Source organism: Carcharhinus amblyrhynchos, chromosome 22 (assembly GCF_965287045.1).
Source record: "Carcharhinus amblyrhynchos chromosome 22, sCarAmb.v2.hapA, whole genome shotgun sequence".
NCBI classification, from domain to species: Eukaryota; Metazoa; Chordata; class Chondrichthyes; order Carcharhiniformes; family Carcharhinidae; genus Carcharhinus; species Carcharhinus amblyrhynchos.
The window spans coordinates 46,576,790-46,601,169 of NC_137345.1; the positions used below are offsets into that span (position 1 = coordinate 46,576,790).

Genomic DNA, 24,380 nt, shown 5'->3' on the forward strand with positions numbered 1-24,380 from the left:
AGATGTGTGGGGGAAGTTTTTCACACAGAGAGTGGTGGGTGTCTGGAACGCGCTGCCAGAGGAGGTGGTGGAAGCAGGCACATTAGCAACATTTAAGAGGCATCTGGATGGGTACATGGATAGGGAGAAAGTATACGAACCATGTAAGGGCAGAAGATTGTTTTTAATGTAGTTAGGGCATCGCGATCAGCACAGGCTTGAAGGGTCAAAGGTCCTGTTCCTGTGCTGTACTTTTCTTTGCTCTTTGCCAGAAGTTCTGCCCATATCGCCTGTAATTTCCTTCTTTCTTGATTGGGTGGTGGGGAGCCACCTACCTGAACAACTGCGTTCTGAGTAGTGAAGATACTGCGACGTAGAGTGTTCCAGAACCTGCAGCAATCTACACACTGGGATTAAATAGGTCAGAGCTGGCTCAGTGGCCTAACATCTTCTACAGTTTAATTCACAGGAATATAGACTCTGAGTAAAACGTGACCTTAACAGGAATATTAACACTGGGGAGATCTTTAACTTTCAGTGGGGCTGAAGCTGAATTTAATCCTTCCCTCCATTCCGTTTTGTTTGAATTGCTAAGGCCTATTTTAGCTGGCGTAAGAGACACCAGACTGATGTTAATCACTGCCTTATCAGCAGTTTGTTGGACTGGGACATGTGGCTCCAGAACTAGCAGCTTATCCATGACTTAATATTGGAAATAGTGGAATGAACATGGGACACTGGAATCCTGTCGTGCAGCACCGTTGGGGAGAGGAAGGTATAGAATTAATGTTTCAGGGAAGCAGCCTCTCATCAGAACCTAACAAAAGAGTAGGATCTGGAGAGAGTGGCCGGGGTAAGAGATATCATGTTTTAGAGAACACAAATCAATCAGGAGATTGAAGCAGATATGGCTGAAGGTGAATAGAGTAATGATGCAGGAAGAAATTAACTTTGGAGGAAAGATTAAATTGTTCCAAGGAAGAATGGGAAAACCCCAGCGAGCCAGTGCCAATATTGGGACAGGTTCAAAGTGTCAATAAGAGAAGGGTGAACACAACAGCTTCACAGCATCTTAGAAGCATTTAGATGAACACATGAGAGACCGTAGCGTACAAGGCTTCGGACCGAGCACTGGAAAATGGGATTCAGATAGAGAGGTGCTTGATGGCTGGTGCAGACACAATGGGCCAATGGACCTATTTCTTTGCTGTATGGTCTATGACTCTATGAATTATATCTTCCTCTTTCTATCTTGCAAATGACATGTAAACTGAGGCCCCAGTTGCCTTCCAAGGTTGATGTAAAAGACCCCGTGGCATTATTTTGGTAGTTGGTGCAGGTTTGATGGGCCGAATGGCCTCCTTCTGCACTGTTGGGTTTCTATGACTCAAAGAGTAGGTGAGTTATCCCTGGTGTACTAGCCAATATTTGTGTCTCAACCAACATCACTAAGAAAAGAGCTATTTAATTTTTAAAATTCATTCATGGGATATGGGCGTCACTGGCTAAGCCAGCATCTATCACCCATCCCTGTTTGCCCTTGAGAAGGTGGTGGTGAACTACCTTCTTGAACTGCTGCAGTCCATGTGGTGTAGAACACCCACAGTACTGTTAGAGAGGGAGTTCCAGGATTTTGACCCAATAACACTGAAGGAACAACGACATGTTTCCAAGTCAAGATGGAAAGGAACCTCCTTGTGTCTAAAATAAAAGCAAATTACTGCGGATGCTGGAATCTGAAACCAAAACAGAAAACACTGGAAAATCTCAGCAAGTCTGGCAGCATCTGTAAGGAGAGAAAGGAGCTGACATTTCGAGTCCAGACAACCCTTTGTCAAAGCTGAGTTTTTGGTTTCAACCTCCATGTGTCTGCTGGCCTTGTCTTTCCAGATGGTAGCAGTTTTGGGTTTGGAAGGTGCTGTGTAAGGAGCCTTGCTGAGTTGCTGCAGTGCATCTCATAGATGGTACACATGGCTGTTGACCTCTTTGCTGTTTGTGAAACATTTCTGCACAAGTTGGTTGCCTACATTACAACAGTGACCACACTTTAAGAGGCATTAATCTGGATGTTCTGGGATTGTTGAAGTCCTTCTTTTCCATAGATGCAGAGACCTGATGAAAAAAAAGTTGCCAATTGGGACTATCTTAGTGGTTAAAAAAAGGGCAGTATGAACAGGTTGGGCTGAAGGGCCTGTTTCCGTGCTGTAAACCTTTACGACTATAACTCTGAGTGCTTCAGCATTTTCTGTTTTTATTTCGGATTTCCAGCATTTGTCGTATTTAGCATTTTGATCCAAAATAGTGATGTGGGGTGGCTGAAACGCTATGAAAACCAGTCTTTAAAACAAGTGTCACATTTCTCATGGCAGTTTGAAACCTTTTACCAGCAAGTGTGACATTGGTGCTGATGAAGAGATTCGAAATGAGTTCCCCTCTAGCCTGGTGGATGATTGTTCCAAACCAAGGGTCATATCAATCTGTACGAATAAGGAAGTCCTGAGTTCAATTTGCAATCTGTGCTGTGGGATGATGTTGTGGGGGGTGGGGGTGTTGTGTTTGGGGTACAATGATTAGTCTCTCCATTCCTAGCTTGGGAAGAGGGCCAAAACAGTTGGAGCTGCTGTTGCTGCTTACTGTGTGCTCCAGGTTAGAACACGGTGGTGGCACGGTGGCACAGTGGGTAGCACTGCTGCCTCACAGCGCCAGAGACCCGGGTTCGATTCCTGGCTTGGGTCACTGTCCCTGTGCAGTTTGCATGTTCTCCCCATGTCTGCGTGGGTTTCCTCCGGGTGCTCTGGTTTCCTCCCACAGTCCAAAGATGTGCTGGTTAGATTGATGGGCCATGCTAAATTGACCCTAGTGTCAGGGAGATGAGAGGGGTAGAAACAGAGATCGATTTATATGCTGACATCTATGGTAATTTTTTACTGCCAGAATGCTCAGAGTCAACTATTATGGTGACAAAAATAAAAGCACAGCCCCACAAACTAAAACCGAAATGAGCAGAAACCTCCTCAAGCAACCCCTTAATAAATGGAGAAGCAGCATATGTGAGAGAGTGTGTGTATGTGAGGATATGCATGTGCTTGAGAGTGTGCATGTGCGTGAGAGTGTGCGTGTGAACAAAGAACAATGAAAATTACAGCACAGGAACAGGCCCTTCGGCCCTCCAAGCCTGCACTAACCATGCTGTCCGACTGAACTAAAACCCCCTATCTTTCTGGGGACCAGATCCCTCTATTCCCATCCTATTCATGTATTTGTTCAGATGCCTTCTATCTTATCTGCTTCCACTATCTGTCCTGGCAGTCAGTTCCAGGACCCACCATCCTCTGTGTAAAAAACTTGCCCCGTATGTCCCCTTTAAACCTTGCCCCTCACACTTTAGTAATTGACTCTTCCACTCTGGGAAAAAGCTTCTGACTATCCATTCTGTCCATGCTTCTCATAAGCTTTAGACTTCTACCAGATCACCCCTCAACCTCCATCGTTCCAGTAAGAACAAACCAATTTTCTCCAACATCTCCTCATAACTAATGCCCTCCATGTCTCCCTCCATTCTGGTAAATCTTGTCTGTATCCCTTCCAAAACCTCCACATCCTTTCGATAGTGTGATGACCAGAATTGAACACTATATTCCAAGTGCGGCTTACGTAAGGTTCTATAAAGCTGTAATATGACTTGCCAATTTTTAAACTCAGTACCCCAGCTGATGAAGGTAAGCGTGCCATATGCCTTCTTGACTACCTTCTCCACCTGCATTGCCACTTTCAGTGACCTATGTACTTGTACATCCGGATCCCTCTGTCTATCAATACTGTTAAGGGCTCTGCCATTTACTGTGTATTTCCAATCTGTATTAGACCTTCCAAAATGCATTACCTCACATTTGTCCAGATTAAACTCCATCTGCCATTTTTCCGCCCAAGTTTCCAACCTATCTAGAACCTGCTGTATCCTCTGATGGTTCTTATCAGTATCCACAGATCCAACAACCTTTGTGTCATCTGTAAGCTTACTAATCAAACCAGTTACATTTTCTTCCAAATCATTTATATATATTACAAACAGCAAAGGTCCCAGCACTGATCCCTGAGGTATGCCACTTGTCACAACCCTCCATTCAGAAACGCACCCACCCACTGCCACCCTCCATCTTCTATGAATGAGCCAGTTCTGTATCCACCTTCCCAGTTCACCTCTGATCCCATGTGCATGTGGGTGAGAGTATGCGTGTGTGTGTGTGAGAGAATGTGTGTATGTGAGAATATGCATGTATGTGAGTGTGCGTGTGTGTAAGAGTATGTGCATGTATGTTAGTGTTCATGTGTGTTTGTGCATGTGAGTGTGTGTGCGTGTGTGTGCATGTGTGAGAGTGTATGTGAGAGAGTATGCATGCATGTGCGAGTATTCATGTATGTGAGTGTGCACGTGTATGAGAGTACATATGTGTGTGAGTGTGCATGTGTGTGACAGAGTGTGTGTGTGACTGTGCATGTGTGAGAGTATGTGTGTGAGAGTCTGTGTGTATGTGAAAGTCTGTGGGTATGTGTGTGTATGAGAGTGTGCATGTGTGTCAGTGTGCATGAGTGAGAGTGTGCGTGTGTGTGAGAGTGTGCATGTGTGTGAGAGTGTGCGTGTGTGAGAGTGTGCATGTGTGAGAGAGTGTGCGTGTGCGTGAGAGTGTGCAAGTGCGTGAGAGTGTGCGTGTGTGAGAGTGTGAGTGTGCATGTGTGTGAGAGTGTGTGTGTGTGAGAGCATGCATGTGTGTGAGAGTGTGCGTGTGTGAGAGTGTGCATGCATGTGAGAGTGTGCATGCATGTGAGAGTGTGCGTGTGTGTGAGAATGTGCGTGTGTGTGAGAGTGTGCGTGTGTGAGAGTGTGCGTGTGTGTGAGAGTGTGCGTGTGTGTGAGAGTGTGTGTGTGTGAGAGTGTGCTTGTGTGTGAGAGTGTGCATGTGTGTGAGAGTTCATGTGTGTGAGAGTGTGCGTGTGTGTGAGAATGTGCGTGTGTGTGAGAGTGCGTGTGTGTGAGAGTGTGCGTGTGTGAGAGTGTGCGTGTGTGTGAGAGTGTGCATGTGTGAGAGTGTGCGTGTGTGTGAGAATGTGTGTGTGTGAGAGTGTGTGTGTGTGTGAGTGTGCGTGTGTGAGAGTGTGCATGTGTGTGAGTGTGCGTGTGTGAGAGTGTGCGTGTGTGTGAGTGTGTGTGTGTGTGAGAGTGTGCGTGTGTGAGAGTGTGCGTGTGTGAGAGTGTGCGTGTGTGAGAGTGTGCATGTGTGTGAGAGTGTGCGTGTGTGTGAGAGTGTGCGTGTGTGTGAGAGTGTGCGTGTGTGAGAGTGTGCGTGTGTGTGAGAGTGTGTGTGTGTGAAGAGTGAGCAATTATCATACAAGATGTGGTTGAGGAGTATTAGAATTCTCGAATGAATGCGGAGGCTGTTATCGCAGACTGAGATAAAAACATCTCAAAGATCTTGAAGTGATGAACTCTTTGCATTCCTTCCTCCTACAACCACCCCCCCCCCCCACCCCCTCTGCCGCACCCCCCAGCCTCTCACCAATCTCTTCAAAGAATATGGAAGAGAGATGAAGTTCAGCATCTTATTATGCTCCAGGCTCTGGCAAGCTAGGAGACATCCCTGTTGTTATGTGGTTCAGACTCATTATATTCATATAACTGCAGACTTGATGGCCCTTTGCCAGTCACCTCAAGTTTGGAGTGCATTAACTTCTACTTAACAGCTTCTAATCTTTCAATTAAAGTTGACATTGGATTTTATTAATGAAATGGTACATTCTTTCTTCTTTATTTGTTTTTTTTCGAATCCTTTAATGTTTCCCTTCTCTGCATCATTCTTTCCCTCCAAATTCTTCGTTCTTTGAACCTTTAATTTTTCTTTCCATATTTAGTTTTCTAATTTTTTTTAAAAAATGTATCACTAAGTATTCATTCCCTTTTTTTTCATCATTATAGCCTCTTTATCTCCATCTTCTGCAAAGCGCTGAGTAGAAACTGTTTTGAAGCGGTTGCTATGGATACTTGCTCACTGAAGGGAATTATTTTTAGGCCCAAAATTGAGCAAATATCAGAAAATGACCCTTATTATGATACACTTACCAGAAACTGGCCTTTGTGGAACGGAATAATGAGTCAATGGTGTTGCCACTCATCTGATTCTAGGTCATTAGATTGTTGCCTGGAAACCACAACAAGGCTTTAGTAAATTGCTATGGGTAATACAAGTTGTGTGTGGCAGCTGTAAACACCACTGGCTGACATCTGCAAAACAGCATTTGGTTATTTTGGTGAGGGAAATTGTTTTGAAAGGGTATTGGTTCTGATCTGGGGAGGCGATGGCCTAGTGGTATTATCGCCAGACTATTAATCCAGAAACTCAGCTAATGTTCTGGGGACCCGGGTTCGAATCCCGCCACGGCAGATGGTGGAATTTGAATTCAATGAGGCAAAGAAATCTGGAATTAAGAATCTACTATGATCATGAAACCATTGTCAGATAAACCCATCTAGCTCGCTGATGTCCTTAAAAGAAGGAAATCTGCCATCCTTACCTGGTCTGGCCTACATGTGATCCCAGGACCACAACAATATGGTTGACTCTCAACTGCCTTCCTTGGGCAACTAGGGATGGGCAATAGATGTTGGTCAGCCAACGACATCCATATCCCATGGATGAATATAAACAACACTGCTTCTTGGTGGGTTCTGCGCTCTGTGCCTTTGCCGTTTTTCTAACTGTTTGGTTGACACCTGTCGAGGTAGATGTGCCTTCCTTTTGATAAGTTGACCACAGTGCAGTTTGCCAAATCAGTCCCCAGCTGAGAGAGAGAGAGAGAGACTCGATTTCTCAGTCATGGGAGATAAACAGTATGGTCTGCGATGGAACACAGAAGTGCGTTAGCCCGTAGTGCCAACGAGCTCTTGGTATTCACACATCACCACAATTCACACTCCTCTCTTTCAGAGCATGTTAATTCAGGAAATAGAAGCAATGTCTCCATATCACTATCTGTGTCACAAATAAATGCTGTGACCTATTGGAACAATTTGTGTGGATCTGTGTGGAAATCCACGTTGCTGAAAGGAGCATTGAGTTGATGAATGATGTCGGGCAAATCATCTCTTTACACGGGAAGACAAGGCATAAAGCCTGAGCATCATTATCTTCACATCTCATGTTCAGGTGATATTCAATGCAGCATGAGATGTGAAGATAATGATGTTGCATACACCGGAATGTTGAGTTTTCATGAATATAGTGCTTTTTTAAGAAGGGATGTATTCTCTGGAGTTAGAGTCATAGTCATAAAGTCATAGAACTTGTTTACAGCATGGAAACAGGCCCTTCGAACCAACTTGTCCATAATGCCCTTTTTATCCACTAAACTAGTCCCAGTTGCCCACGTTTGGCCCGTATCCCTCTATACCCATCTTACCCATGTAACAGTCTAAACGCTTTTTGAAAGACAAAATTGTACCCGCTTCTACTGCTTTCTCTGGCAGCTCGTTCCAGACACTCACCACCCTCTGTGTGAAAAAAAATGCCCCTCCTGGACACTTTTGTATCTCTCTCCTCTCACCTTAAACCTGTGCCCTCTAGTTTTAGACTCCCCTACCTTTGGGAAAAGATATTGACTATCTACTATGTCTATGCCCCTCATTATTTTATAGACCTCTATCAGATCACCCCTATGTCTCCTATGCTCCAGGGAAAAGAGTCCCAGTCTATCTTTTCTCTCCTTATAAGGCCTTAGTAAATTCTGAGCAGCCTTAGAAATAATAGAGAGACTTGCATTTGAATGTTGCCTTTCACAACCTCAGGACATCCCAAAGTCAACCAGGACTGCATTAGGGTTACAGTTAAGATTATATGTTTCAATGGTCACCATGAAGTAATCATGATGTGGATATGCCGGCGTTGGACTGGTGTAAACACAGTAAGAAGTCTGACAACACCAGGTTTAAGTCCAACTGATTTATTTGATAGTAAACTCACAAGCTTTCGAGGTTAACCTCAGGTAATTCACCTGACGAAGAGGTTAATCTCGAAAGCTTGTGAGTTTACTATCAAATAAATCGGTTGGACTTAAACCTGGTGTTGTCAGACTTCTTACCATAAAGTAATGCAGCAAACTTGGAAAATTTGATAAATCTTCTGTCAGATACAGACGTTACCTTATTGTTCCAATCCCTCTACCAATCCAGTCCCCAGATGCTTCCACGTCTGACCATTCTGGGTTGTTGTAATGAATAGAAATGATGACCCACAGTCCTGGAACCCATTGCAGATAACATAGGGGCAGTGACATGGAAATTTGTACCGTTATACACTCAGCTGTTGAAATGCATTGGATTGAACTGATTTATTATTGTCACATGTATTGGGATACAGTGAAAAGTATAGTTTCTTGTGTGCTATACTGTCCATAGGATATTTATTTGTTAGTCACAAGTAAGGCTTACATTAACACTGCAATGAAGTTACTGTGAAATTCCCCTAGTCGCCACAATCCGGTGCCTGTTCGGATAAATGTACCTAGCCAGCAGGTCTTTAAGACTGTGGGAGGAAACTGGAACACCCAGAGGAAACCCACACAGACACGGGGAGACTCCGCACAGACAGTGCCCCAAACTGGGGATAGAACTCGAGTCCCTGGCGCTGTGAGGTGACAGTGCTAATCCCTGTGGCACTGTGCCGTCCAGAGAGTACAAAGGGGAAAGGAAAGGAGAGGGTGAAGAATGTGGTGTTGCAGTTACTCTGCTTCTGGGGGAGCTAAGCAGAAGCGTGACCGGAATCGCTGTTGTGCTGATAGCTGAGACGTGGAACTGGGCGATCTGGGAACTGGAGAGAAAACACGAACTCAGAGTTTGCTTAATTGTGTCAGATCAGGACTTTCTTCATCTGAGCCAGTTCACTCCTTTTCTTTGCCTGTGTCTTTTTCAGATATCGATGAATGCAGCATGAACCATGGTGGCTGTAAGCATGGCTGTGTTAACACGCTGGGAGGTTATCAATGTTCATGTCCAAACAGCAGCTACAAACTGCACTGGAATAAGAAGGACTGCGTGGGTACGTGAAAAACTCTGATATCTGGCAACCTCTAGTGGCACTAATGGGAATAGCAATCCTGTGATGAGAAACACTTTGTGCTCAGAAGACATACAGGCCATCTGATGTGTCTCAGCAACATCGCCAGCACTTCATACACAAATAAATACCTTGAGGTGTTGTTAGAACCATAGTACATTACAGCACAGAAACAGTCCTTCTGGCCCTTCTTGTCTGTGCCGAACCATTTTTCTGCCTAGTCCCAGTGACCTGCACCTGGACCATATCCCTCCACATCCCTCTCATCCACGTACCTGTCCAAGTTTTTCGTAAATATTAAAAGTGAGCCTGCTTTCACCACTTCATCTGGCAGCTCATTCCACACTCCCACCACTCTCTGTGTGAAGAAACCCTCCCTAATATTCCCTTTAAACTTTTCCCCCTTTCACCCTTAACCCATGCCCTCTAGTTATTTTCTCCCCTAGCCTCAGTGGGAAAAGCCTGCTTGCATCCACTCTATCTATATCCATCATAATTTTATACGCCTCTATCAAATCTCCCCTCATTCTTCTACACTCCAGGGAATAAAGTCCTAACCTATTCGACCTTTCTCTGTAACTCAGAGTTGTTGTTCTGTGAATCATTTCTGAAAGAATCGGAATGGGAAACAGTGTACTTCCTCGCTGAAAAGCAGGAAGTGTTTGTTGAGGCTTGGAACCTCGAAACAGCTGAGTGTAAGATTCCATTGGGGCCATTTGTCCCCAATGGAACAAGCCAGGGGTGACATTGAACACAAAAGGTTGGGGCAGAGGTGTCAATCACGGTCAATAAAGGAGAGAAGTTCACCCACACTCTGCTGTTCGAGGGTACCACACGGTGCACCTGGAACATGACATGCAAAGCTTACATTCAAATCCCTGTACGTTGCTCATGTGTTAAATGCAATTATATACCATCTTTCCAGAACTACTCCAGAGGAAAATCAGATAAAGTTTTTTCTAAGCTGCATAAAGAGATATCAGGATTGGTGATCAGGAGTTTGGTCAAAGAGTTAGTTATTGAGGAGATCCTTAGAGGATCAAGGCAGGGAAATGTAAGTCAGAAAAATCTCAAATGTGTTAGATTTGTTCCTAGAGCTTGTGATGTTTATTTAATATTGCCATCTAGAACCAAAAAATTCCTGCAGTGCAGAAGAGGCCATCAGCCCATTGAGCCTGCACCAAAAACAATCCCACCCAGGCCCTATTCCCATAACCCCACATATTCACCCTGCTAATCCCCCCTGACACTGAGGGTCAACTTAGCATGACCAATCAGCCTAACCCACACATCTTTGAATGGTGGGAGGAAATCAGAGCACTCAGAGGAAACCCATGCAACATGGGGAGAACGTGCAGACTCCACACAGTCAGTGACCTGAGGCTGGAATTGAACCCGAGTTCTTGATGCTGTGAGGCAGCATTGCTAACCGCTGCGCCACCATGCCACCCCAGTTTCGGTCCTGATATTTTTCCAATGCTTTGTCCAGGGATGTCTAAGATGGAAAATGGGCCATGCAAGTTTGATTATTCTTTGTAAATAAAAGTCCACTTTAATATTTCCTTCTGTGTCTGTGATATGGAGCTGTTAGTTATTGAGATTATGACAGTTTTTAATTACTTGCATCAACAGTAAAACAAAATCATAACCACAGAATAGGAAAAACTCATAGTCCTATATTGCATTTTAATACCTCTGATAATTTGGTGGAATGGGTAAATTTGATTTGATTTGATTTATTATTGTCACATGTATTAACATACAGTGAAAAATATAGTTTCTTGCACGCTATACAGACAAAGCATACCGTAAATAGAGAAGGAAACGAGAGAGTGCAGAATGTAGGGTTACAGATATAGCTAGGGTGTGGAGAAAGATCAATTAAATGTATTCAAAAGTCTGACAGCAGCAGGGAAGAAGCTGTTCTTGAATTGATTGGTATGTGACCTCAGATCTTTGTATCCTTTTCCCGACGGAAGAAGGTGGAAGAGAGAATGTCCGGGGTGCGTGGGGTCCTTAATTATGCTGGCTGCTTTGCCGAGGCAGCGGGAAGTGTAGACAGAGTCAATGGATGGGAGGCTGGTTTGCATGATGGATTGGGCTTCATTCACGACCTTTTGTAGTTCCTTGCAGTCTTGGGCAGATACAACCAGAAAGAATGCTTTCTATGGTGTATCCGTAAAAGTTGATGAGAGTCATAGCTGACATGCCAGAAGTCTCCTGAGAAAGTAGAGGTGTTGGTGGGCTTTCTTAATTATAGGTTTCAAACAAGCAGTCCATTCACATAATTGTCAAGAAATGTACATCATGAAACGAAAGGCGCTGGCTGTTCTTCAGGAACTAGGCCACCGCAGTTCCCTGTAAAGTTTAGACTATGGCTACTTCTGAAGAATGCTGGCTTCAGTGGAACCCAGCGGTTGGGTGCAGAAAATTCATTTATCCTCCACTGAAGGATTGTGTCAGGCCAAATTTGTTGAGCTCATTGAATACCCTAGAAATTGGAATGGGCTCCGTTAGCTGCTCTACTCTCTGCTGAGCTCACCATGCATTAAAAATTGTATTAGAATTTTAATCTAACCTTGGATCAGAACAGATATCTGTCCTAACTCCACAATCCACCACCCCCACTCCACCCTTCACCCATCATCCAAATCATTACGTTTCTGTTTTACATCTGTTCCTGTTGATTCACTTCAGCTTTTCAGAATGTGTTGAAGACAATTTCTTTTTATTTGCAGAGGCAGCAAAGTGTCTGCAGGCTTCCAATTCTCCTCGAGCGCAATTCTCCTGCATCAAGACTGGGAAGAGGGAGACCTGCTCCCTCAGCTGTTCCACCAAGGCTCATTTCCAGGCAGGTAGGCATCATTGCAAAGTGGTGAGAAACCCGTGATTCTCATCAGCGTTGCAGTCCCAACATGATGTCCTCGCTTGTTGCTCGGGGAAGTAGCCAATTCTCCAGGTCTGCCCTGGAGCTGTAAGGAATTAAAACTGTTTCAGGATGCGGCAGACAGCAGATCAGGAAGAAGATCATCAAAACTCATTAAACAATCTGGTTTGGGGTTTTTTTCTGCATTTTCTTTGAAAACATTTGTTTATTAGTGTTTAAAGAAGTATTACTCACAGAAAACCAAGCTGTTTGACAGACTGTCAAGAATCACTCAGTCAGGGTAAGAAAGTCCCATTGCCTTTCTAATTGGTGCAGCAAGTTGTTCCATTGCAAGTCTGGTCATTATGGGTGACCATTATGGTGGTGGTGAAGCGGGGGAGCTGGAGGGGGAACGGGGGGCATTGGGATAGGAAGTGATGACACTCCAGGAATGTCATCCTGTTGAGGTTGACAAGCCAGACGGAAGCAATGTTCCACCTTGGCATGTATCTCACTGAGATTCGATCATGTTGATTTTCATAAACTAAATTTAAATTTCTTTCAAAACATTTAAACTTCAACAGACCCGTGTTTAAAAAAAATGTTTCTCCATCTGATAAAGCTTTACCAAAAAATTCATTCAATGTTAAATTTTGTATATTCCTATTTCTATATATTATTAACATCATCCAAGTAGTCACGAGGTTCCCTCCACTCCCACTGTGAGTGTCAGTGACACAGAAAATACAGTGACATCATTCATGCTTCAAACATTCAGGTTTCCTCCGGGTGCTCCCACAAACTGAAAGATGTGCTGGTTAGGGTGCATTGACCCGAATAGGCGCCAGACTGTGGCAACTAGGGGATTTTCACAGTAACTTCATTGCACTGTTAATGTAAGCCTACTTGTGACTAATAAATAAAATTTAGCTTTACAATCTTGTACACATGAGTGTACAAGACTTCAGAGCCGCAGCAATGTGGTTGACTCTCAATTGCCCTCTGCAATGGCATAGCAAGCTATTCAGTTCAAGGGCAACTAGGGATGGGCAATAAATACTGGCCAGCTGAATGAATAAAGATTAACTATCAGCCCAACTCTGCAAACATCTGGACCTGAGTTTAAACTGAGCTAATTACTTTGCTGCCCAATTAGGATCATAATGGCTCAAAAGATCATGTGGACAATTATGTCCATGTCAACTCGCTGTAGAGCAATCCAATTATAGCCTATAGAGCCATCGGCACAGCAGTTAGCCTCAGGGTCCCCATGGGGATGGGGTTGGTGTTTGCAGAATGTCAACTAACACGTGTGAGTGGCATGTGTGTGCGTGCATGCATGTATGTATACATGTGTCCTGTGCATGTGCATGTATGACTGAGGTCAAAATCAGGCTTGACTTATTGAATATTGAAATTGTCAATGTCAAAAAGCCATCCAAAACTGATTGTGTAAATCTGCGAGTGAAGGTTGGCCACTAAGATGTGGCAACCGAGGCTGCCCAGTGCCATGGAACAGAACTGGCAGCATGAGTCACCACTTTAGGAGGGAAGAGGAAACACTGAATGGTTAGAATTGCACCTCCTGTTCAGGATCAGTCTCTGGACATCTTTCCCGCAGTGAATAAATACCCCAGGCCATTCCTCTGTCTTTAATACTGTCTCTCGTTTCTGGCAGGTTCCGATAACAGTTACTCAGTGAGCTGTGGGGCTCCTGTAAGAAGGGCAGGTGCCCAACAGAAACAGAACGCCAACATTACAGGCTGTGTAGGTAAGATCCTGGCAAAATGTACTCCTGCTCTCTCTCGTAAGTACTGCTGAAATCTTTTGTTAAGCTCAGACATTTTGTTCAGGGTTCCAATGTTTAGCATCAATATGTATTTCTTTTGTCCCAAGGATGAGATTGTAATCGTGGAGCAACAGTGACTGACCCCATGACATTCCCTGGGGAAAGGTTTCTGAATCAGGGTTCCTGGCATGAAACTGCATAAACAGCAGAACAACTTGGGAATATGGGGAGAGGTCAGCTTGTGTAAGACACACGAAGCTAACGAGCAGTCCTAATTGGCAGGACTATTAGTCTTTCTTGCAAAGGGGGATTTGCAGTATAAGATGTAAGGAAATTTTGCTGCAATTATGCAGGCTTTTGCTTAGATCACAGTTGAAGAACTACGTACAGCTTTGGTCTCTTTATCTAATCACATATAACATTCGAAACAAAACAGAAGAACTGATAGTTTAATTAGAAATTAATAAGTACAATCTGATAGTTATTTCAGAGACATCGCTAGAGGACAACGTAGATTAGGACCTGAATATCGAAGGGTGGTGACATTTAGGAAAGTTAGGAAGTTAAGAAAAGATGGAGGGGTAGCTCTTGTTAATTAATGATGGTATTAACACATTGGAGAAAGAGTGACCTAATTTCAAGAAACCAGGATGTAGAAGTGGTTTTGGTTGAGATGAGAAATGATAAAGGCAGGATGTTAGTCGTTGGAGTGGTATACGGGCCCTCTAATTGTAACTAGGTGCAAGAGACTAAAAAAGAAGAAATAATGGGAATTTGTCAGAAAGATACAACAATAATCTTGGGGGATTTTAATTGACATCCAGACTGGAAAAATCAGATGGGCAAAGATAGAGTAGATGAGGAGTTCATAGGATGTTTCTGAGACAGCTACTTAGAACTGCATGTTCTGGTTCCAACCAGATACATGTGGTCTTGTGCAATAGGAAACAATTAATTGATCACCTCACAGTGAAGGCATCCCTAGGTAGCAGCGATCATAATATAATTGAATTTTACATTTAGTTTGAGAGAGAGAAGAGTGCATCCAAGACTAGTATTTTAAATCCAAATAATGCAGTTATGAGAGCATGAAAGCAGAACTAGCTAAAGTGAACTGGCAAATGTGCTTAAGGGATAGATCAATAGAGATAGAACAGCAAACATTTAAAGGAATATTTCAAAATATGCAGAATATACAAGAAGAAATTAAAGACAGTACTAAACTTATAAAAAAGCATATCCAAAGACAAGTGGCAGGTCAGAAGATTGGAAAGAATGTAAAAAACATCAAAGAATGACAAAAGGATTGATTAGGAGTGGGAAACTACAGCGTGAGAGGAAGCTAGTTAGTAATATAAAGATGTATAGTTAGAGTTTCTTTCCATATTTAATTTAAAAAAGAGTTAACAAAGTGGGTATTTGCCCTATAAAAAATGCATCTGGGAATCATGGAAAGTAGGGCTGTGGATTAAACAGATATTTTGCATCGGTCTTTACTGTACAAAGCACAAGTAACATCCCAGAAATAGCTGTAAATCAGGAAATGGAAGGAAGGGAGGGACTCAGGAAAATTACAATCACCAGGGAAATGGTTTGAGCAAATTGTTATTGTCTGCGGATTGACAAATCCCCAGGCCAGATGGACTTCCCCGTACGGTCTTGAAGTAAGTGGCTAATGAGATAGTTGATGCATTGGTTTTAATTATCCAGTTTCCTAGATTTAGGAAAGGTGCCATTAGATTGGAAAATGTCAAATGTAACTCCTTTATTCAAAAAGGGAGGGAGACAAGGAGCAGGAAACTGTCAACCAGTCAGTTTAACATCTGCCATTGGGAAAATGTCAGAAGCTATTATTAACGATGTTATGACAAGACACATGGAAAAAGTCAAGGCAATCAAACAGAATCAACATGGTTTTATGAAAGGGAAATCGCATTTAACCAATTTATTGGAGTTCTTTGAAGGAGTCACATGTGCTGTGGATAAAGGGGACTCAGTGGATGTACTGTCCTGAATTTATTTAGCCATCTTTGGCTTGTGTCCATTTTTAAAACAATCTTATTTAAAACTTCAGTACATCCAAACGTAATTCAAATGTTTTCCTTTTATCATCATGACAGCAGGAAAGTAGAGTTGAAGTAAAACTTCAATCATGCTTTTAAGAAATGGCAGTGCAGGCTCAAGGTATTAGAACATAGAACATAGAACACTACAGCACAAACAGGCCCTTCGGCCCACAAGTTGCGCCGACCACATCACCTACCAACCTACAGACCTATCTATAACCCTCAATCTCATTAAACCCCATATACTCATCCAGAAGTCTTTTAAAAGACCCCAGCGAGTTCGCCTCCACCACCACTGACGGCAGCCGATTCCATTCACTCACCACCCTCTGAGTGAAAAACTTACCCCTAACATCACTTCTGAACCTCCCTCCCCGCACCTTAAATCTGTGTCCTCTCGTAGCGACCATTTCAAACCGGGGAAATAGCCTCTGACAGTCCACCCTATCTATTCCTCTCAACATTTTGTAAACTTCTATCAGGTCGCCTCTCAACCTTCGTCTCTCCAGGGAAAAGAGTCCCAGCTCCCTCAACCTAACTTCATAAGGCATGCCTCCCAGTCCAGGCAACATCCTTGTAAATCTCCTCTGCACCCTTTCAATAGCTTCTACATCTTTCCTATAGTGAGGCGACCAGAACTGCGTATTGTATAGCCTAATTGTACTCCCATTTCTTATATTCTTGTGTTCCTATGCGCATCAGGTGTACCAATTCATCAAAGCTCTCTACTGCCTCCATATGCCTCCACACTGGCTCAATGTGCCTTCATTATGAAGTGTACAAAGTGAATAATGGAAGCACAATATTGAATGAAAGGTCACTCAGGTTGTACTTAAATGCTGCTTTAAGATGTCTTTAAATGCTCTCGTTTCTTTTTAGAGACTTTAGCTCCCCCAATCAAACAAAGAGCTTCCTTCAAGATTAAAGATGCCAAGTGTCACCTTCATCCACGCATTAAGGGAAAGCAGGATAGCGGGCGCCCAACTATCACAGGTAAAAAAAATGAGACACCATCACTAGCTTGCTTCATAGTATTTTTGCATCTTAATCCCTTGTGACCTCGGGCCTATCAGCTGCTGCTACAGTGAGAAGTCACTGCTGCTTCAGGTATAGTCCCAGCATCGGGTGGTATGATTGGTCTGGGTCGGTCTTGCTATGCCAGGTATAGTCCCAGCATCGGGTGGTATGATTGGTCTAGGTCTCAGTCTGGGTCTCATTGTGGCAGATATAGTACCAGCATCCGGGTGTGTGATTGGTTTGGATCTCATTGTGCCCTTACATCGAGTGGTGTAGTTAACCACTGAACCATTTGTTTTGGGATAAATATTGGCCTGGACACCAGGGGACAGAGGAGAGAGTATATGTTTTTGTGGTTGACTTGTCTCCAATGGCTGCCAGCGTTACTCACTGTGCTTGCTTTGTTTCATTGCATTATTATGAAGGAGGTGCCTTCCCTTGTACCGACAACTGTCAAGTTACCTTTGTGAACCTAAAATGTGATTCTTCCAAGAAAGCGAAAGGTCGACGGACCCGCAATCCCCCGGGAAAAGAAGTGACTCGAATAACACTGGACTTCGAAGCAGAAATAAGAAAGGAAGATATAACAGGTGAAGGAGGGGCTTTCTTTCCCCTGTTGTTTATTAGTTTGTGTGATTAAGGTAAAGAGCAATGAAATGAGCTTAATGGTGAATAACTGAGGTGAACAGTTGAAGAGGTCCCATGTTCCATTCTGGTCTCAGCCAGGGGGCAGTATGTCTATTGCCATTGGCGTCTGGGTTCAAGGAGAGAAAGTCAGCTCCAGCTCCCCATTCTCAAACCACTGCTCTCTGCTGGAAACCAATGAGGCCATTTTGGGAATGGGGGGCATACATCACTAACTATCCAAGCTCACAGCTGCATAGGGGACATTTGAATGGTGCCAAACTCCCATGCATTGAAACAAACATCCCAGAAGGATTCAGGAGGGCAGGTAATTGACAACAAGACAAAATTGTCCAATTCCTGCACAGGACAAATGTCACACTTGGCCCATTACAGACCAATTACTCTTGATGTTTCAGACTTTGACTCTTCTTCATTTCTATTGAAGGGAAGCAATGAACCCAAAATATTGACTGTTCCCTCCACAAATGCCTAGTGTGCTTCCCTAATTTTTACTTCAGATTTCCAATATTTTGTTTTGTAATTCTTCCTTTGGAACCTGGTCTAAACACAAGGTGAAGATTGAGTCTGAGTTTATGATACAGTAATCCAAATCGTATATAGTCACCCATCTTCCTTGTATGATAAAGCTGCTCTGTAGATTATAAAGCAAATCACTTATCAACAGGACTAGAGTTGAGGAGGCAACTGCTTCACACCAGTTGAAAACTTTTGATGTATTTACTAATAGAGTCATAGAGGTTTACAGCATGGAAACAGGACCTTCAGCCCAATTTGTTCATGCCGCCCTTTTTTTTAAACCCCTATGCTAATAACAATTGCTCACATTTGGCCCATATCCCTCTATATCCATCATACCCATGTAACTATCAAAATGCTTTTTAAAAGATAAAATTGTACCTGCCTTTACTACTACCTCTGGCAGCTTGTTCCAGACACTCACCACCCTCTGTGTGAAAGAATTGCCCTTTTGGACCCTTTTGTATCTCTCCCCTCTCTTCTTCAGCCTATGCCCTCTAGTTTTAGACTCCCCTATCCTTGGGAAAAGATATTGACTACCTAGCTGATCTGCGCCCCTCATTATTTTATAGACCTCTGCAAGATCATCGCTCAGCCTTCTACGCTCCAGAGAAAAAAGTCCCAATCTACCCAGCCTCTCCTTACAATTTAAACCATCAAGTCCCAGGACCATCGTAGTAAATCTTTTCTGCACTCTTTCTAGTTTAATAACATCCTTTCTATAATAGAATGACCAGAGCTGTACACAGTATTCCAAGTGTGGCCTTAACAACTTCAACAAGATGTCCCAACTCCTGTATTCAATGTTCTGACCAATGAAACCAAGCATTGTCATGTAGGAAAACACAACAAAAAACACAACAATAAAACAAAAAAATTTGGCATGTCAGCTACGACTCTCACCAACGTTTACAGATGCACATTAGAAAGCACTCTTTCTGGTTGTATCACAGCTTAGTATGGCTCCTGCTCTGCCCAAGACCACAAGGAACTACAAAGGTCATGAATGTAGCACAATCCATCATGCAAACCAACCTCACATCCATTGACTCTACCTACACTTCCCGCTGCCTCAGCAGAGTAGCCAGCCTAATTAAGGACCCCAAGCACCCGAAATTCTCTCTTCCAACTTCTGCCATTGGGAAAAGGATACAAAAGTCTGAGGTCACGTACCAACTGACTCAAGAGCAGCTCCCTCCTGGCTGCTGTCAGACTTTTGAATGTGTTTAGCTTGCATTAAGTTGATCTTTCTCTAAAATTAAGATAAAGAGCAATGAAATGAGTTTACTGGTGAATAACTGAGGTGAACAGTTGAGGAGGTCCCATGTTCCATTCTGGTCTACCCTAGCTTTGACTGTAATACTACATTCTGCACTCCCTCCTTTCCTTCCCTATGTAGGGTATGCTTTGTATGTATAGTGCACCAGAAACAATATTTTTCACTGAATGTTAATATACATGACAATAATAAATCAAATCGAAGTTCTGCATACTACAATTGAGAAGAATGACCAATTAATCTGATATTTTTGGAGATATTTGATGAGTGCGGAATGTTGGCCTGGATACTGGGATAACACAATGCTCTTTGAGTTGTACTTCATATTATCTCTACCTGAATAGGCAAATGGGGTCAGGACTTAATGCCTTAAAGCTGGCATCTCAGCCAATGCAGCACTCCCTCAGTATTGCAAGAAAGTACAGAGCTATTTATGTGCTTCAGCCTGGGAATGCTGGGAATTCTCAGGGATAGGTGGGATGGAAATTTGAAGTTGCTATCAGACCAGCCATTACCTTATTCAATGACGGAACAAGTGCGAGGGACCAAGTGGCCTACTCCTGCTACACACTTGAAAGTAATGCAGCTTAAGCCCCCATCTTCTGATTCAATAGTGACAATCAAGGCAAGATTACAATTAACGGCATTTTACCTCAGTGTTACAATTGCCTTTATTAGGAAGCACATTGTCCACTTTAGAATGCCAATGCTAAATATTATGCATTGGGTTTTACAGCCTTGTTCAACCCATGACCGGAAAATCCTGCCCAGGGTCAACAGACATTCCCATTGTCTGCCCCTCACCCGCTCCGAATCCGTGAAGAGTAGAATAGTAGAATTCCCGTGTATAAGTATGAGTAAACCCTAGTTAAATAACATTGCTCCCCCCAGCCTGACCACAACTTGTGGGAATCAAGTTACTTGAATGTTGCTGGATTTTACAATCGAAATCTGGTCTTGTGTATATCGAGGGTTTGCAATGATGTTTTCCCTTTAACCGACTCCAAATAGGACAATGCTAACCTGGTTTGAGAGATTGACAGTCACAACAGATGCTAGCATGAAACGCATTAGCAGTCAGTTCAGGCATCAGTGGAAATATTAACAGTTCTCAGGAAAACCAGGAAATTCTTGCACATTAACCCACGGTAGGAGTTGAGAACAGAAGCAGCTAATTCTCTGTAACTTTCATTGGTAATTTAGAGTAATCTCAGACTATATGCAGAATGTTGCCTTGAATACTGTTCAGAGAGTACAACTGATCCCTGTTCCCATCAGATAATCAACACCTCTGCTTTAAAAAAAATTATTTAGTCATGAGTGAGTTTTAATCAAAAATCAAAGCTGGGTTAATATCAAGCTGGGGTTTGTGCGAGGTGGGGTGTTGTGTTAAATCAGTAAAGTTCAGTTTCTGGCCCTGTCTCCAGTCTCCAGCTTTCATTGAGCCAGGAAAGAGGGCAAGTGGCGAACCCAAGCCTCAGGAAAGCTAGCACTTTCACCAGCCGAGGGCCTGGCCTTTGCTTTTGCACCTATGCCAGCCGTAGCAAACTTCTGCAAATAGGCAAACTCTACCCTCTGCTGTGGTCGAGGGTTCGCATCCCCTCCAGGGGTCTCCGAATGTTCCGCTCCAAAGCATCCAATTTCTGCCCTCCACCATCCTTACCCTCCTCACTCCACCCCAGCCATGCTCGCCCCGAAACCAGAAAGTCCCACCTGAGGTCAATGGGCCTTTCCATGATCTGCCCCTCACCTGCTATGATTCCCAAGGCAGGCAGAATGGGAAAATTTGCCCCAATATCAGCATCTGTTGCAGTTTTGATGTTAACTGTCTCCCCCTTTACCTTTAGTTAGTGTTCTACTGTTTATACTATTTCTTTCCCTTTGATGTGGAGTTGGCTTTTGGCAGGTACATATAACTGTAAGTTTATTTATTAGTGTCACAAGCAAGGTTTACATTAACACTGCAATGAAGTTACTGTGAAAATCCCCTAGTTGCCACACTCCAGCAAATGTTTAGGTACACTGAGGGCACGGCGAATGGACCTAACCAGCATGTCTTTCGGACTGTGCAAGGAAACCCCAAAGATGTGCTGTTAGGCTGATTGGCAGGAATAAATTGTCTCTAAATCAGTTTCCCTCAATCTGGATGGCCATAAAACATTAGACAGGGGTCGTGGGTAGAGAGGTGGACTGGTGGTGTTGAGATGGCGGCGCGGGCTCGTTGGGCCGAAGGGGCTGTTTCCCAGGCTGATTTTGTTCTTTGTTCTTTGAAACCGGAGCACCCAATGAAACCCACACAGACACGGGGATAACATGCAAACTCCACACAGACAGTGACCCAGACCAGAAATTGAACCCGGGTCCCTGGCGCTGTAAGTCAGCAGCACCACCCCTAACATGTCAATTTCCTTATCTCTCCATTTTGAAGTTAGCCCTTCTATAGCCCCATTGTTTTCTAATGTAAACACTTGTTTTCCACTGATCGGCTAATTCGCATCTCATCATTTCTTCTGAAGTCTGCCTGTAATCAACTCCCTGTTTTGTTATTATCCATTGTTTCATTTTGTATTCATGTTTAATTTTCCCCAATTCTAAACATTATTCATAATCCAGAGACCAGTTCAATAGTCCAAAGAGACAGGAAAATTCCACTTCTGTTTATTCTAATTAAAGCATTTAACTAAAATAGAATAGAATAAATGCTGAAATTAAGGCTAAACTGTAATGGGTCACACTTTCTTTGTACAAAGAGAACTGATTACATTAAATTATGTTGAAACCACAGCAAGCATTTTATTTGCTTCTCATGTACACAGTAAAAAACAATATGGTGCCATTGTGTTTGCGAATATTTCATAAAATCTGAGAATAATACCCCTCCTCCCCAGAGAGTAATGCTAAATGACTGTAGCGCAAAATGATTCCCTTGCTCAAAGTTACCCTAGTTCACTTTGATTTTGTCTTGTACTTTTCAAAACAGAAGTGCTAATGTATGGAATGATGCACTCTAAGTGCTCCAGGTGTAGTGCTGTCATACTGTTAGTCCTCTCGACCTTGCCTCAGCACCAAGGAGCAACTCACACTCCAGCAGGGTGAATCCTTGGTCAATTTGGCACATAAACCATTCCATGATCTTGACTGAAGGAAAGTCCCACTCTGAGATTGTTCCCTCCTTTTCACTCTGCCCACTGCTCCAACTCACTTTTTGACAAAATGCAAACCATTCCTTGCAGGCAGCTGCAACATCAACTGCCTGCGACAGAAGATGGAGAAGAAACTGAAATCCGCCATTAAAACATTGAAGAAATCAATCAATCAGCAGCGTTTCCACATCCGCTTCTCCGGGACAGAGTACGAAGTGGCAAAGAAGTTGGCAAAAGCGCCGGAGAAACTGGAGGTCTGCAAAATTGGGCAGGAGTGGGTGGATGGGAAATGTGGTAAGTGTGTGACAGCAAATCATAAAGCTGTAAGAAGTAAGGAAATACTTAGATTGACTTTTCTTTTCTACTTTTCTGAATTAAAGTTCAACAAAAAACCTACTTCAGTGAAGTCACTGCAGAACTTCATCAAACTGAACTTACAAAACAGCTGATAACACAGGACAATAAACAACTCCTGAAAGCACTTTGCTGCATTTCTAACATTCAGGTGACACATCCTCTTTGTGACATTTAATTCCACTCTCTCAAAGTAGAAACTCCACTCGACAAAGTAGAAAGGGTCGAGAACTCTAAGATTTTAGGCGTCCAGATCACCAATAACCTGTCCTGGTCCCCCCATGCCGACACCATAGTTAAGAAAGCCCCACCAACACCTCTACTTACTCAGAAAACTAAGGAAATTTGGCATGTCAGCTACGACTGTCACCAACTTTTAGATGCACCATAGAAAGCATTCTTTCTGGTTGTATCACAGCTTGGTATGGGCTCCTGCTCTGCCCAAGACCACAAGGAACTACAAAAGGTCATGAATGTAACCCAATTCATCACGCAAACCAGCTCACATCCATTGAATCTGTCTACATTTCCCACTGTCTCGGCAAAGCAGCCAGCATAATTAAGGACCCCACGCCCCCGGGGCAATCTCTTTTCCACCTTCTTCCTTCAGGAAAAAGATACAAAAGTCTGAGGTCACGTATCATCCGACTCAAGAACATCTTCTCCCCTGCTGCTGTCAGGCTTTTGAATGGACTTACCTTGCATTAAGTTGACCTTTCTCTACACCCTAGCTATGACTGTAACACTACATTCTGCACTCTCTTCTTTCCTTCTCTACGAACAGTATGTTTTGTCTGTACAGCGCGCAAGAAACAATACTTTTCACTATATACTACTACATGTGACAATAATAAATCAAATCAAACCAAATCAATATCTGACCACTCAAAAGGTCAGGCTTCCAGTTTGACATTCTGAGTACTCACATAGGCCTAGAATTCCCCTGCCGTTCGCGCCAGCGGGACTATCGGGTCCCACCAGAAGTGCACCCTCACCTGTGGGTTTTCCGTCAGCCTGGAATTCCATTGACAACGGCAGAAGCAAAGAATCCTGCTGCTTGCAAACGACAGGCTACCTCCTGCAGCTGGCAAACACACAGCTGGGAAGCCAGAGAATCTTACCCATTTTTCTCCAGTTACCTTAAGGTCTGCTATTCCATTCTGAATCTTCATTAGCTCTGTCCCTCAGCTTGATTACGTTAGCATAAGTATTTCTTCAAATAGCTTCTTAAACTAGAAAATCCTGTTTAGGATGAATGCCCTAAAACAGTTAATCAGATGCGAGCAAAAATTGGATGGACCAAATTGCCTCTTCCTCTATTGTGTCTGTAATGATTCAGGAAACTCGGCTGGAAAGAAACATAGTTTATTACAGAATGCAAAGTAAATCCACTACTATGGTGTACAGACACTAGACGTGCCTAGGACTACTGCAGTTTAGCAGGCCCAGTCCTGGGCCTACCATAGAATGAGGTAATGAGCCCTAGCTGGACAAGCCGCTCGCTACCTATCACCAGAGGAACTCACCATATTCAAGGAGCCCCACAGGAAGATCAGTAGTGATTCCCCATGGACCTTGTGGTAGTTTTCAGAGTATTATTGCACAATTATTTTTAAGAA

At 43.3% G+C, this 24,380-nt stretch overlaps 1 protein-coding gene across 1 annotated transcript in view; it reads left to right on the forward strand.

Annotated features, from left to right (window-relative positions):
• Nucleotides 1-24,380, forward strand: part of LOC145357116 (signal peptide, CUB and EGF-like domain-containing protein 3) — a 347,330-nt gene that overhangs the window by 304,377 nt on the left and 18,573 nt on the right. Inside the window, exons 10-15 of the mRNA XM_080210261.1 lie at nt 8,940-9,065; nt 11,822-11,938; nt 13,628-13,720; nt 16,684-16,797; nt 17,247-17,411; nt 22,498-22,701. Of these exons, the coding sequence (XP_080066387.1) occupies nt 8,940-9,065; nt 11,822-11,938; nt 13,628-13,720; nt 16,684-16,797; nt 17,247-17,411; nt 22,498-22,701 (819 nt within the window). The remainder of the gene's footprint in view (nt 1-8,939; nt 9,066-11,821; nt 11,939-13,627; nt 13,721-16,683; nt 16,798-17,246; nt 17,412-22,497; nt 22,702-24,380) is intronic.